Source organism: Colossoma macropomum, unplaced genomic scaffold, assembly GCF_904425465.1.
Source record: "Colossoma macropomum unplaced genomic scaffold, Colossoma_macropomum, whole genome shotgun sequence".
In the NCBI taxonomy this organism is placed as follows: Eukaryota; Metazoa; Chordata; class Actinopteri; order Characiformes; family Serrasalmidae; genus Colossoma; species Colossoma macropomum.
In genome coordinates, this window is record NW_023494784.1 from 6343960 (window position 1) to 6359693 (window position 15734).

General features: G+C 40.9%; 1 protein-coding gene across 1 annotated transcript in view; it reads left to right on the forward strand.

Moving 5' to 3' along the window:
• Positions 1-15734, forward strand: part of dars1 (aspartyl-tRNA synthetase 1) — a 65129-nt gene that overhangs the window by 10497 nt on the left and 38898 nt on the right. Inside the window, exons 2-6 of the mRNA XM_036576834.1 lie at positions 737-839; positions 3475-3504; positions 4523-4580; positions 5969-6061; positions 11619-11721. Coding sequence (XP_036432727.1) covers positions 737-839; positions 3475-3504; positions 4523-4580; positions 5969-6061; positions 11619-11721 — 387 coding nt within the window. The remainder of the gene's footprint in view (positions 1-736; positions 840-3474; positions 3505-4522; positions 4581-5968; positions 6062-11618; positions 11722-15734) is intronic.

Genomic DNA, 15734 nt, shown 5'->3' on the forward strand with positions numbered 1-15734 from the left:
GGAGGAACTAAATAAACTTGGTGGAATTTCCCTTTAATTTCTGTGAACCGTCACAATTGAAATGAAAGCCTAATGACTGTGGGTGGCGATTATAGGGGTCCAAGCACTGTGCGCCTTGCTGAGCCAGTGCAGTACAAATTACGGGCAACGTTTTTAGAACGACCATGATTTATAATAGCTGTGGGGTCTTAAAAGAAGATGTTTGCCCGCACACACACACTGACCTTTTGACCTTGGTGTGGCAAGCAACAAAAGTCAAAATGTGTAGAAAACGGTACATAACTTGCATCTGGATAGTTGTTGAATGAACTAGATAATTCCATAGCAGTGTTTTAGTTTCCGAATGCACAGAGATTTTTATGTTAAACTCACTAAAACATTCTCATAGGAACAATACTGCTGGACTGAGCTACAGAGGGTTGTTTTCCCTGCTCACGAGTTTGTCTGTAAAGCTTAATAGCATTTAGCAAGATCTGTCGCTTATCTCTGCCGTCCCCACCCCAACCCTTTTCTGAATATCTCTCCAGCGTTCCCAGGCCGCTGTTGTGTTTAGCGTGTGTGGAAACAATCGCCTAAGGAGCGCGTTGAGTTAAAAATCGAGCCTGTGATGGAGTGATGGGGCGAGGGTGGGGTGCAGAAGGCCTTTCCGGGAGGAAACGGGCAGAAAGAAAGAAAAGAGGGAGCCGGACGGGCCGCTTTGTTTGAGTTTTTTTTTGTGGACTTTTTCCTGTTTCAGAGCGGCCGAGGAGGAGCAGCAGGCCCAGTCGAAGAAAGCGCTGAAGAAACAGCAGAAGGAAGCAGAGAAAGCGGCGAAAAAGGCTGAAAAGCAGGCCAAGCTGGTGAGTGGACAGCGCACACCAGCTGTGCATGTGACGCTGGCACAGCCTGGCTGGAAGGGAGGAGGGGGACCATTGTGTCCGAATTCCTGCGCTTATTAGTCTGTTTACATGCAGCCGAACAAAACAGCATTTAAGCTAAAAATGGTATGGTGGCATTACGACACAAACAGCCTTAAAAAAAACATCTCTAGCTCACATCTGTATGCATTCGCAGCCGGAAGCACTATAAAAAGCCCAGCTTTACCACAGCTGGAGTAAATCTGCAGAGCTGTAAAAATAAACAAACAGTGGCAGGTGGAAACATCACAAGTGCTGAATAAATCATTTAACGTTTATTGGCGTTATAACATAAACAATAAAAAGATCTGTGGCTCATATTTGCTTGTTGTTTTGTGATCAATTTTGTTTTGCTTCCTGTTAATCAAGCAGCTCTTTATCACAACATTACAGAACTGAAGGAAATCAAAAAACAACCCCTTTCTCTCCCATCCCTCCCCGTCCCACTCGTCCATCCATCCCCGTTTTCTGTGCATACTTTTATACTATTTACCAAATAAAATTTAGTGAAAAGGATGAGATTCTAAAAAAATAACATTAAAAAAAGAGAGAAAAGGATGTTAGTCTATAAGATGTACATCACAGCATTTGTTCCAATATTTTCATCACATCACAACAAATCTGTCTCCGTGTCTCAAGAGCAGATGTTTTAACTTTATTAATTCCAGCTAAGGCCAATTCTAACATAACTGTTTTGAAGTAGCAGTTGAAATAGCCAATGTCGTACACTTAGATTATGGTGAAGCCGCCTCTGTGCAGTGAATTTTTTAGCCGATGTTAAACCAGCGAGCCACATCTTCCTCTGTTTCCCTGTTAAATTTAAATTGGAGTCGTCGTTTAGCAATAATACAGCTGGATCCACGAGAATTTCTTGTCCAACCAGGGCCGATAATGTGGTAGTAACCTTTATCCAGAAGTCCATTTGCGTGTGGTTGACTTTCGTAGTTCATGCATGAGCTAAACGTAGACTGCAGAAGCGTGAACTTAAAGCCCGAAGCTGACCCATGGCCTGAGACCCGGCAGAGCCCGACTGGTACTGCTACGTTTAAAATCCGCACCTGCTTGTGTCCCTGCAGAGCGGTTAAATGTTTCGCTGAAGAGACGCCGTGCCGTCTGCCTGCTGTCAGAGATCAGAACTCTAATTTATGTGGACATTTTCTTTTGAACATTAGAAAAGTCTACTGCACAAAAATGAAGATGACAGATGCCGATTAAAGATGAACCTGATTCAGTTTAATTGATTTAGTAATGTTTTCCAGTTTGTGGCCAAATTCTCATCACCGCAGCGCAGTAAAATTTGATGATAATGCTGCAATGAATGGTTTTATTTTTATTTAATTTTATTAAATTAATGATTTTATATATGTTGTTGTCTAAAGAAAAACAAGTATCTCCAAAATAGTAACTTTACAGTGCTCTTGCCTTTCAATGTAAGTCAATGTAAAGAGGTTTTATTCCAAGTGATTTTGGAGCATTTCTATTGGTCCATTCAACATGAAATTTTCACACATCATAAAACAGCTGGTGTGTAGAAATGATGAAGGAAGATATATATATATATATATTTCTTTTACTATATTTTGTTGGTTCTGTCCAGATCCTTACAGTTTACAAAGAAAACTTAAAGAGATACAATTGGTGAAATTAATACTGTAATAAGTGAAAAAATGGTTTATCAGTGATAAGAAACACATTGCGGTAATGAATTGGCGTAAGAAAATGGAAAAGATTCATACTGGATTAAAGCTCCAACTAATCTACTAAATTATGTCAATCTTTATCTATGTGATGCTTATGAGACTCATATTTATGGACCTGTATGTAAATAAGATACGTTCTCATTGGCCATTTGTTGTGCCTCACTTAGAAAGCGCTGTGAGCTGAATCTAGGGCTGGGCGGTGTGAACACATTATGTTGCAATACAGTTTACTTTTCTGAGCATATCGTGTGTATTCTCAGTACTTGGAGAACACTGACCACCTGCATGTTTCTTTATAAAGAGAGCAAAATTAGTCCAGTTTAACTGGATTTGCTGCATCACAATATGCCAAATATTGAATAAAAATTACTATGTTGGCAGTTTTTGATAGTAATTTTTAAAACGTAGCTCTTCTGGTTCTTTTTTCTCGGTTCCAACTGATCAGATCTCTGGAAAAATAAATATATACTGTGAAAATTTCTTGAAGTATAGTAATATTATATTTTTATCATATCGCCCACCTCTACGTCAAACTTCCGTTATTCAGAAAGGTGAGGGGAAGTTGGTTTTCCATGATTTGGGCCCTTTTAGAGAAATCATGTGGCCACGGAGGCAAAGAGAACCCGTCTCCTTTTACTCTGTTGTGCGACATGGGAAATGCTCGTCATGTAAACTAATAAGTAATTATGAGTGTTTTTGGTAAATAAACTCACACAAGCTTTATAAATAGACCGTAGGAAGAAAACGAAATAGAATCAGATTTTGAGATTGTATAGCTGGAGTTAGCTGTCCAGCGGGGTGAAGGAGCTACAAGTTACCGAGATGAAGTCCTGTTGTTTTACTGAGTACTGGGTTTGTGTTTTCTCTCTTTTTTGCAGGCGGCTGAGCAGCAGACTGCAGATGAGGATGTGAGTGTCCTGCCAAATTACGTTGGAAAGGAAACCAAACTGTGCATAAATAATAAATATCAGCACAGATTGTTTTGTAGTGTCTTTGCATTCCACACAATTGATTTCCATAGTTCTTTGAGTTGAGGTGCTCACTCACTGAGCACTTTATTAGGTACACTTACCTTGTTTCTACACTCATTGTCCATTTTATCAGCTCCACTTACTATATAGGAGCACTTTGTAGTTCTACAGTTACAGACTGTAGTCCATCTGTTTCTCTGATACTTTGTTAGCCCCCTTTTACCCTGTTCTTCTGTGGTCAGGACCCAGTGGACTCTCACAGAGCAGGTACTATTTGGGTGGTGGATCATTCTCAGCACTGCAGTAACACTGACGTGGTGGTGGTGTGTTAGTGTGTGTTGTGCTGGTACGAGTGGATCAGTCACAGCAGTGCTGCTGGAGTTTTTAAACAGTGTCCACTCACTGTCCACTCTATTAGACACTGCTACCTTGACAGTCCACCTTGTAGATGTAAAGTCAGAGACGATAGCTCATCTGCTGCTGCACAGTTTGTGTTGGTCATCCTCTAGTCCTTCATCAGTGGTCACAGGACGCTGCCCACAGGACGCTGTTGGCTGGATATTTTTGGTCCTCAGTCCAGCAGTGACACTGAGGTGTTGAAAAACTCCAGCAGCACTGCTGTGTCTGATCCACTCAGACCAGCACAACACACACTAATTGTCCATTGTAGCAGCTCCACTGACCATATAGTTTTCACAGTAACATGCCACCACCACGTCAGCATCACTGCAGTGCTGAGAATGACCCACCACCCAAATAATACCTGCTCTATGGGGGTCCTGTGGGGGTCCTGACCACTGAAGAACAGGGTAACAAAGTATGCAGAGAAACAGATGGACTACAGTCTGTAACTGTAGAGCTACAGAGTGAAACCTTCATGGTCAGTGGAGCTGATAAAATGGACAGTGAGTGCAGATACAAGGTAACACGTCCTCCTTTCTCTCTTCCTCCTCAGGACTTTGCTAAGGATCGTTATGGAGTTTCTGCTATGGTCCAGTCGCAGGAGAAAGTGGGTGAGTGGCTTCACCTTTAAGTCTGCTGCACACTTGGCTCACCTCTTCAGTAGCTCAGTGTGTAGAGGGGCACTTCAGGGTGTAAATCACACCAATAAATGGGGCAATAAGAGAGTTTACAGCCCTCTCCACCTCACACCCCTCGGCCCACACACAAACTTACAAGCTGAACGAAGTGTCCAGCCACACTCCTGAAGATCTACCACACTGCAGAGGTTTTAATCCAGTATGAATATGCAGTGTGTAGTTTTATGGTCTGACAGTAATAATTGTGGAGTGATTTTAATCCAGTATGAATCTGCAGTGTGTAGTTTTACCGTCTGACAGTAATAATTGTGGAGTGATTTTAATCCAGTATGAATCTGCAGTGTGTAGTTTTACAGTCTGACTGTAATAATTGTGGCGTGATTTTAATCCAGTATGAATCTGCAGTGTGTGTAGTTTTACAGTCTGACAGTAATAATTGTGGAGCGATTTTAATCCAGTATGAATCTGCAGTGTGTAGTTTTACAGTCTGACAGTAATAATTGTGGAGTGATTTTAATCCAGTATGAATCTGCAGTGTGTAGTTTTACAGTCTGACAGTAATAATTGTGGAGTGATTTTAATCCAGTATGAATCTGCAGTGTGTGTAGTTTTACAGTCTGACAGTAATAATTGTGGAGCGATTTTAATCCAGTATGAATCTGCAGTGTGTGTAGTTTATACAGTCTGACTGTAATAATTGTGGAGTGATTTTAATCCAGTATGAATCTGCAGTGTGTGTAGTTTTACAGTCTGACAGTAATAATTGTGGAGTGATTTTAATCCAGTATGAATTGCTGGATGTTTGCTGCCAGCTTTACTGTCACACTTCCTCACCCTCAGTGCCGTCAGGCTGGTCTCTCCATCAGCAGGTACAGCGTTGCGGAGCAGATTGAGAAATTCTGTGTACCACTGTAGTTGGAGACTCTGTTCCTGTTTGTCTGTCTGTCTGTGTGATGTTCTGCTCTAATGGTGTAGAACAAAGCCGCAGTCCCGCTGCAGGCTGTGCAGGAGAGAGATAGAGGAGCGCAGTCAGACAGACGCCCGCTGTAGTCGACGCCGCTCCAACGGCTAATAAAGCCAGAGAGTCAGAGCCGCAGGAGTCGCACCGGGCAGTTTGTCACACGGCCGAAAGATCAGACGCGCTGACCTGCGTGCAGAGGGGCCTGTTATGTTTCATATTTATTAACCTGAACTCCAGAGCCTCTGTAATCTGAGCACGTCTGACTGTTTGGGCTGGACGGGGGGCTCAGGTTTAAGGGGGGGGGTCATTGATTTGAGAGATGACACTTTTTTCACTCTCTTTATCTCTCCCCTCTCCCTCCCTCCCTCTCCCTCTCTCCCTCTCTCTCTCTCTGAGTCAGACAGGACGTTGGTGCGTGTTCAGGAGCTGACCCCTCAGAGAGCCGGCCAGCTGGTCTGGGTTCGCGCCAGAATTCACACCAGCCGAGCCAAAGGTAAATTCTATAATCTCCTTAAACTCTATACATTCTATACATTGTATACACTCTATACACCCTGTGTGCTCATGAAACACTGTTGAAACTCTGATCTCTGTAAACTCATAACTCTATAAACTCTAAACCCTGTAAACTCATAAACCACTAATTTATAAACTATACACTCATAAAACCCTATACACTCCATACACACAAAACTCTATAAACTCTATTAACTCTATACACTCCATACACACAAAACTCTATTAACTCTATTAACTCTATACACTCCATACACACAAAACTCTATAAACTCTATTAACTCTATACACTCCATACACACAAAACTCTATAAACTCTATTAACTCTATACACTCCATACACACAAAACTCTATTAACTCTATACACTCATAAAGCTCTAATTTATACACTTCACACACGCATAAAACTTTAAACTCTATAAATGTGTGTGAGTGTGTGTGTGTGTGTGTGTGTGTGTGTGTGTGTATGTATATATATATGTAAACATCACATTTTCAGTCGTATCAGATCTGATGAGTCCAGCAGTCATTTGTAAACATAAACTGGCATCCAAATGATTTACGTGGAACCCAGAGCGCTTTTACTCCATAAAGATTTATCTGTCCTGCAGGATGGAGGCGGCTCCAGACTGAAAGGCAAATCTGAGGCTGCTTTTTATGTTTGTGGTTTGACTGCGTACATGTGAAATGGTTATTTTTCAGAGAAGTGTGATTATCGAGCGTAGATTAATCCTTACTTCCTTTATGAAACAAAAAAAACCCACAGTTTTAACACTTGGTGGATCCTAAAAAGTATTATTATTATTATTATTATTATTATTATTTTCAAAGAAAACAGGATTCTTTTCATTCCTGAGCGGTGCGTGGGTGGGTGATGCGGGGCATGGGGAATGTGGGCACCCTGCTCTGAGCTGTTCCGAATGGTGACGCAAGAAGATTTTTATCGCCCGTGTTGATCGAGTGTTGGACTTCAGTGGAGGTCAATCAGGTTTCTTCTCAGTTGAGGTGACTGCAGTTCTCCACTCGCATCTCTGAACATCAATAACAGACGATATCAGCGTAGTTTGACAAAAGCACATTCAGGTGAAGGAATGGTTTAGTGTGAAGTCACGTTTAAACACACACCGTGTGCCAAATGTAGTCAGTCAGCCGAGACGTGTTTGATATCTGAAGTTTTCTTCTTTACAGTGTTTTCACATGTAGTTCTTTACAAAAGAAACATAGTTCTGTTAACGTGAACCTGAAATGGAACCAACTGCAAATGACCTCAGTTCGTTTTGTGTTCAGAATATAAGGGTGTTTTTACACTTGGGTCGTTTCAGCGTTGTGAAGTGGGTTCAGGTCGCTGAGTCGTGGTTTCTTTTGTATATGTGAACACGGCAGATGAACTCAGACCCTCTAAACGGCCCCAAATACGAACCGGTTCATCTGTAGTTCCTTTATTTGGTTCGACCGATTTATGCATTGTGAATCAGAACAGCCCCGGTCCGCTTTAGCTTTGCTTTGTGATGACGACCTCGAGGCTCGCTGCACACACAGTCACAGTCTTCAGCACTTCAGCAGGTAAAAACAGACCAAGGATCATTTATAGGGTTCTACTCAGGATAAAGTCTGTCTGTGATCTGCGACAAGACAGCAGCCCTGACATATTAAAGCGATAAGATGCGAGAGCCCGCGTGATTTTGCCGTGGTTAAGGCTCGTGCTGGTCAACACTGAATGAATGAAAAGTCACCGCTGCTCTTTCAAACACACTTTCAGTGCAGACGTGGATTTTCACTGGGTGGAGCTCAGTGAGGAGCACAGCCGAAAACCCACCACGGCTGACTTTTTTCCAATTTTGCACAATGCACGTCGGCCAATCGTTTCAACCAATCGTGATTTATAACACAGTAAAATCACGCGGGCTCTATCCACTGCGCGTGCGCCATCATTCAGCGTTACCATGGCAGCAGCGCCGAACAGAAGTCAAAGCCTGTAAACGGTGGAAAAGCAGCTCATCTCCCCTTTTTCTCCTTCGTCTCGCTCTAATAATGAAGCTGAGAGCTGATCAGAGTTAATGATCTTCTCAGCGAAGCTCGTTCTGCTCGTTAGTTTGTGCTGATGATGGACGTGATTCATTCACGTGACGTTACTGAGTAGGATGTGGTCATGAGGGTCATTTCAGGACGCCGGTTCGTCACATTAATGACAGATTTGATCAATAAGGCTTGTAATGTGAACGTGGCTTTAGCTTTAGCGCTGGAGCTACGAGCTAAGATGTAATGGAAGCTTATACCCCACCAATGAGTGCGGTGCTACCTGCATGCCTGAATCACCGCATACTCATCTCAGACTGTGTCGAGTTGCTTAGTAATCTTAATAAGCTGCTTTTCTACTCACTTAATGATGGTTCTGCAAGGGTTCTTTAGTAAAGAAAATGGTTTAATATAGAACCATAAACACTCAAAGAACCTTTTCCATGATTAAAGGGTTCTTTGAGTCGTAAAATGGTTCTTCAGGTCAAAGTGCTGTAGATGGTTCTTTTTAGAACCTTTTTGAAAAGGGTTCTTCTTGTAATGATGTCAGGCGTTAAAGCATGTTAAGCAGATGATGTTAAGCATTAAAACATCTTTTGGATGGGAATGTAGTTAATAGACTGTGGCTTCTGGCACATTCAAGTTATGTTGCACACTTTTAGTCCACGTTTACTGATAACAGTATTTTTTAACCCACATAATCAAGCCTATTCGGGATTATTTAACCTCTCCAGATGGTTTGAGACCAGTGTGTGATGATTTGAGGCATTAAATTTTGGACACTGAAATCTGGAAATGCTCACTTTAATTTGTTTTCTTGGTATCTGATTCCTCCATTCGCTTTTTATTCACCAATAAGCACCTAAATCAGCCACAGTGCTATTGTTCCACAACAAGAACTTCTTCAGCTGACCTCTCTGTGAGTAAGCTGGCGCTGGTCCAAACCCGTGGGTCCAGCACGTAGGCGACAGCGCTGAGAATGGGATGCCGAATAAACTGCAGTTTAGCGATCGTATCTCTGCAGTTTCCTTCCCAGACTACTTCCACGTCGCGACCCCTTTACCCCCCTCGCCATTCATCCCCTGAGAGAGTCCAGAGCTGAAGGATGTCCTTGAGAGCAAAACAGCGTCCTGATTTGAGGTGACCGCTCAGCTGGTCACCAAAAACAGACAACAACATCAAAGCTGCCGGCCGGCCTCTGATCTCCACCTGATCGTGTTAAAGGGAATCAGAAGTTTGCGCAGTCTTAAAGGTGTCTGATTAGCAGTTTGGTGACGAGTCTGGATTGCGTGCCGTGGATTTCAAGAGCTTCTGTTTATGGAGGGAAGGTGACTTTGAGCTCGTTTAGTGTTGAGGCGACCTCAGAACTTCTCCTCAGATGGTCCAGATCCGCACCTGAATGTCTGCGGCACTGCGCGGTTTACAGTTTCTCGGCTTTAATGCTTGTTAGTTCATTTTCCGGGTCTTATTAATCACGATTCATCAGATTTTTACTTTCCTGTAAAGTTATCTAAGTGCAGTGACTTTAGCCCCGCCCCTGAAACGGCTTATGACTTTTGATTACGTCACCGTGCACCAGTGGGTGGGAACAAAAAAATATTACCCAGTTGTAAATCATTAGGAGTGGGCGATATGGTTCAAATACAGTCGTGTGCAAAAGTTTGTGCACCCTTGATCGAATTCCACGTTTTGCTGATTTTGAAAATAAGAGAACACACTTTTGCTCATTTTAATACACAATTGCTGTTTATTTACTGAATTCAACGTATTGAGGAAAGAAATTAAACACACTATGGCCTGTGCAAAAGTTATGGCACATTTTGTGTTTTACACGATCAGCAAATAAATGAAAATTTAACTACAATTTACCAAAAAATTATATTTCTCTCTGTTCTCTGTAGAGGATGCATCGCTCTCCTCTGCACCCTTTTTGCCCTTTATCCCAAATGTAGTTAGGATCTGTTTGGTGTCTGAAGTTTGCTTATTCAGTTTTAGCACTGGAGCTGCGAGGCTAATGTAGTAATGAAAGCTTATAACACAAATTAGCATGGTGCTAACAGCATTCATAAAAAGATCATACGGCTCAAACCGTGAGCTGTTCAGTGATCTCTAATACACACTTCAAATGTGGTTCTTCTGGGATTCTTTAGTAAATATATAGAACCATGAACATTTAAAGAACCTTTTGCATGATTAAATGGTTCTTTGCATGGTGAAAGCGTCCTTCAGATTGATGGAGAACGTGCTGTAGATGGTTCTAAATAGAACTTTTTTCTATATATCACCAAAAAGCGTTCTGCTATTGTTACCAAATCAAGTTTGTTGCAATAGAAGAACACTTTTTTGGTGCTATATAGAACCCTTTTCAGAAAAGTTCTATATAGAATGATCCACAACACACTCTCCATCAATCTTTCATGATGTACAGAACATGTTAATCATGCAAAGGGCTCTTTGAGTGTTCATGGTTCTACATATGGGCTCTTTACTAAAGCATATTTTTTAAGAGTGTAACAGAAAAACAGTAGAAATGGGTGTCTTGAAGTCTGAAATTTCCACTTTTGTCTGTTATTGTACCAAAAAAAGTCTTTAAAAAGTCTTTAAAGAGCTTTAAAATTAGTTTTCGGTAATGAATCAATGTTTTCGGTAATATAAAACCAGTATGGTTGCAAATAAATGTATAACATGATTATAATATGCTTATAAATGTGTGTATATAATTACAAATGATTAATAAGAAGCTGTAAAACAAATACATAAATGAAAAAGAATGATGAGCAGAGCTGTAGTAGATTCTAAAATGACAGCATTAAAATAATATTAATATCCTTAATGCCCACTGTTTAAAAAGGAGATAACCTGACTTAAAATCCTGTAAATATATAATTACACTGTCTTTATCCTTGAAAAACTTCATTGTTGCCAAACTACTGTATTGAATAAGATGTTGAAAAGTACCTGGATTAGTGTATTTAATAGGCATTTGAACAATATATCTGATTGTATTGAACTGTGTCACAGCGTATCGTATTATATTCAAATATTATACTTTTATAAGATTGAATATTCTAATGAGCTGAAAATGGAAGTGTTGATGTATTAACACAAGACACGTTTTCAGCCACTCCTTATATTGACTGTGTTGTATTGAATTGTATTGACTTCTGCATATCATTACACACCTAGAATCTGCATTGTAGATATTAATTACTAAGATAATAAGCATTATTAATGTGAAATGTGATTCATGTTAAACCTTTAAATAGTAGCGTCTATAAACCAGTCACAGTGATGGTGAACGTTAAAAGCAGAAATCCGACAGAATGTGATGAAAAGGAGCTGCTGCCTCTTCTGATCCAGTTTCTTCTAAAGATCAGTGACTCGGCTGAGGTGTGTAAATTAGCCTTTGATGTGTGATGGATTGGAAACCCGCGGAACCTGACGGTCTGTTTTTTCCCTCTCCAGGAATGTAGAACCTGATCTGCTGTTTGTTTTTCGTTTTGTCCTCTCTTCTCAGGGAAGCAGTGTTTCTTGGTTCTGCGTCAGCAGCAGTTTAACGTCCAGGCTCTGGTGGCTGTGGGAGATCGGGCCAGCAAGCAGATGGTCAAGTTTGCTGCAAAGTGAGTACAGGGCAGCACTTCCTGTCTAACAATGGTGGGAAAAGTGACCTCCCAGCGTCGGCTTCCATTTTAACACGTTCAGGGCCAATCGATAGTGTTTCACTTAAACACAAAAGGGCTCCATTTTTTTTTTTTGTTTTCTGCACTCGGATGCAGCGGTCATTCAGCGGAGTAATGGGTCTCTCTTCTTACGATAACAAACAACAGACAGATGAGAGGAGAGACAGCAGGGTTTAAAAGCTTGGCTGTAATGAATTAGTGCCAGTCTGGGGTCAGTGAGAGGGCTGCAAAACCCCCCAGGCCAAAAACTCTCTCAGAAAAGCTGAGGAGAAACACTGGCTGGGCCTTAATATATTGCCCTGGTGTCGTGTATCGCAATTGATATGCTGCTTGTCAAAAGTTCAGAGTCAAATGTTGGACATCCCATTCAAAACAATGGGCGTTAATATGGAGTTGCCCCCTTTGAAATGGACTAATGGAAACCCCTACGGGCTTTCTGCATGATTTTGGAGTGAGTCTGTGGGAATTTGTGCCCATTCTGGCTCACAATCGATGTTCCAGTTCATCTCAGAGGTGTTCAGTGGGGTTGAGATCAGGGCTCTGTACAGGCCACTGGAGTTCCTCCACACTAAACTCATCAAGCTCATTATCCCTCCTCCACCAAACTTTAGTGTGGGCGCTATGCATTCTGGTAGGTAATGTTCTCCTGGCATCCACCAAACCCTGATTCATCATCAGACTGAAAGATAGTGAAGCTAATTCATCACTCCAGAGAACACGGTTCCACTGCTCCACTGAGTCCAGTGGCGGCGCTTTACACCCCTCCAGCCGACGCTTGGCATTGCGCATAGTGATCTTAGGCTTGTGTGCAGCTGCTCATCCATGGAAACCCATTTCATGAAGCTCCTGATGCTCAGTTCTTGGTTATAAGACTAAAATAATACATTATACTGCAAACGTCTTCAGTTACACAGAATCATATGTAGAGTCCAGCAAGTCTATATGTATTTCATAAGAGTGAAAAGTAAGCAAAAAATCATCCTACTAGCACACATGCTAAAAGCATTAGAGTTAGCTTTATTTGCCACAACCCAACACATCCAATTCACATTCTGCTTGTTATTGAAATCTATGGGAAATTCTGATTGTCAGCCTAATTAATTGTGATCATCTTCGATAATTACTACCGAACAGTTGTGTAGTAATTAATTTACTTAATGTGATGGATGGATGGATGGATACCTAGATACATAGATAGATGTATCTATCACTTTATTAATCCCAGATAATAAAGGGAAAGTCTTTTATTGCAGCAGTACAAAGTACAGTAAAGAGCAAAGCAGGAGCAAAAATGTTTAAGTATACAATTTCTTTTGCAGGTGTGTCTGTCTAACTTTTGACGGGTGATGTATTTGCATAATACACTTTAGCATGCCTCACATTCAGATTTCCCTACACACCTTAACAGCTGCTCTGTTTATTGCCAGGTTTAGTGGGTGTGGTAGGAGTTTCACTCATCAGGAAAGCAGTGTTTCTTGGATGTTTCATATTAACATAAAGAGATTTGCATCCACTCTTATCACATATAGTCATTCAAAAACATAAACCGGTATCCGAACGACTTATGTGGAACCCAGAAAAGGTTTATCTGTCCAGCAGGATCGAGGAGTTTCCAGTCTTGAATGCAAATTTTTTATTTATTTTTTTTTTGGCTTACAAAACCTTTGCAGGTGCTTTTTCTTAACCGCATGAAACACTAGTTACAGCTCTTCAGGCCGTCCAGTTTAATATTTTAATGTGCTAGTTTACCAGACAAGCTCTGCGTGAACAGGTTTTCAGGATGAGCGGGTGGCATTGTTTCAGGTGAATACTGTGTGAACAAAATTAGTTGTATTTTAAGCTCATTAACCAGGTGTATGGAGTTAGCTGACCGTATGCTGCTTCAGCGTATTTTCTTTTCTGGTGGCAGAAGGTAACGTTGTGGTTCAGAAAGTTCAGTCAGACCTACATATCGCTGCTGTCGGAAGAAACCGTTTTTCCGTTTTTGACATAATTTGAAAATGCCTGTTACCCTTTACATTGTGTGTAAATTTCATTAAGAATGGACCAAAAGAAATGAATCAAAATGACTTGGAAAAAAGTCTGGTTCCACTGACTTGCATTAAAAGTAAAGTAGGTTTTTTACTTCTCCTGTAAAGTTACCATTTTGGAGATACAAGGTTTTGTTCCAACAACAGCGATATGTTGTATGTTGTACTTTATCCTTCATTTTCAGAAAATGCAGACTTTACTACTTTTTTTATTTATTTATTTTTATTTCATCTATTATTGTTCTTTTTCTTTCGCTATCTGCTCACAGAGGTACGACACTAACTGAACTGCTGCCCTCTTCAGTTAAATTGTTAACACACTCTCGATTGGACCCCACTTTAACAGTGCATGTGAAAAACTGACAATGGAAACGTTTTTGTAATCGTTGATATCAAATTATTGTTTCAGCCCTAATCAGCACTGTGACATACACACATTGTAGTCTTTCCCAGCAGGTTTGAGTTCCACAGTGATGTCTGGATCTGATTCTTACTGGAATTGAGTGCAGTAGAATCTGAGTACTGTATGTCAGGAAGCTCGTAGGCTGGCTTACATACAGATGAGTGACAAATTAAAAGAAGAACCCGAATAAACCCTCAGAGGAAAAACATAACAGTATAACAAACCTAATTCCTAAGAAGTTTGAACCGTAGGAAAAATTTTAATAAAAACAAAAAAGACAATATATTTAATTTTTCAACTAATTGGTTGTGTTGTGTATTTTGTATATCTTATTCTAAATTTGCTGCCTGCAGCATGTTCCAAAAACATTGAGACAGGCGCATGAGAACTGAGGACACGGTTGTATTTGTGAAAGTTGTTTCATTTTGACTATTACAACAATTTTGACAGGCCAGTGTAGCAGCTGCACTTTCAAAAAGCCATGCTGTTTTAACACGTGCAGAATGACGTGGGTTGGCATTGTCTTACTAAGACAAGCAGAGATGTCCTTGAAAAAGACGTCATCTAGATCAAGGGTTCTCAAGCTTTTCCACCTCAAGGTCTACATATGTATCACTAGAAAGCGTGAAAGGCCCTACATGCTTTAATAAATGTTTGGGACATTTTAACACAGCAGTTTTCAGGTGCCACAACATGCCATATGTATCATTGAACATTAAATATCAACTGATTAGGTGAACATATGTTTATTTTATACCTGAAATCAAACTTTTTTCACTTACAAGTGGTTGATTGATATTTTGGGGCAGTTTTTAGTTTCTAGTGAAAAAGGGCAATAAATAGATGATATTTTGTGCACCATTGTTGCATGACTCGTATTAATATTATTTACCATTTGAGAACATCTAATATTTCTTTCTTATTATTAAGTCATTTTTTTTTCCACTGATTTTTATCTCAAGATCCCACCGCTGGCCCACTATGGACCACTTGTTCCTTCTCAGTATTGGCCAGAGGGTCCTGTGTGGGCCACTTGTGGTCTGCAGCCCAGTGCTGGAGAAACCCTGATCTCGTTGGCAGCGTATGTTGGTCCAAAATGCGTATTTACCCCTCAGCATTAATGGTGCTTTCACTGATGTGCAAGCTACCCGCCCGCACCATGACAGGTGCTGACTTTTGAACTTTACACTGGTAACAACTGGTCCATTTCCTCTTTGTCCCGGAGAACATAACACCCATTATTTACAAAAACAGTCTAAAAGGTTGGCTTGTTGGACGACAATACACATTTCCACTGAGCATCTGTTCATTTCAGATGAGCTTTAGCCCAGAGAAGTCGGCGGCGTTTCTGGGTGTTGTTGATATGGCTTCAGCTTTGCAGTTTGTGTATGCAGTGACAACCTGTGTTTACTGACAAGGGTTTTCTGAAGTATTCCTGAGCACAATGAGTATGTGGTGATGTTTGTTTACAGAAGCATGTTGAATTTGAATGGATTGCCATCTGAGTGATCAGAGGTCAT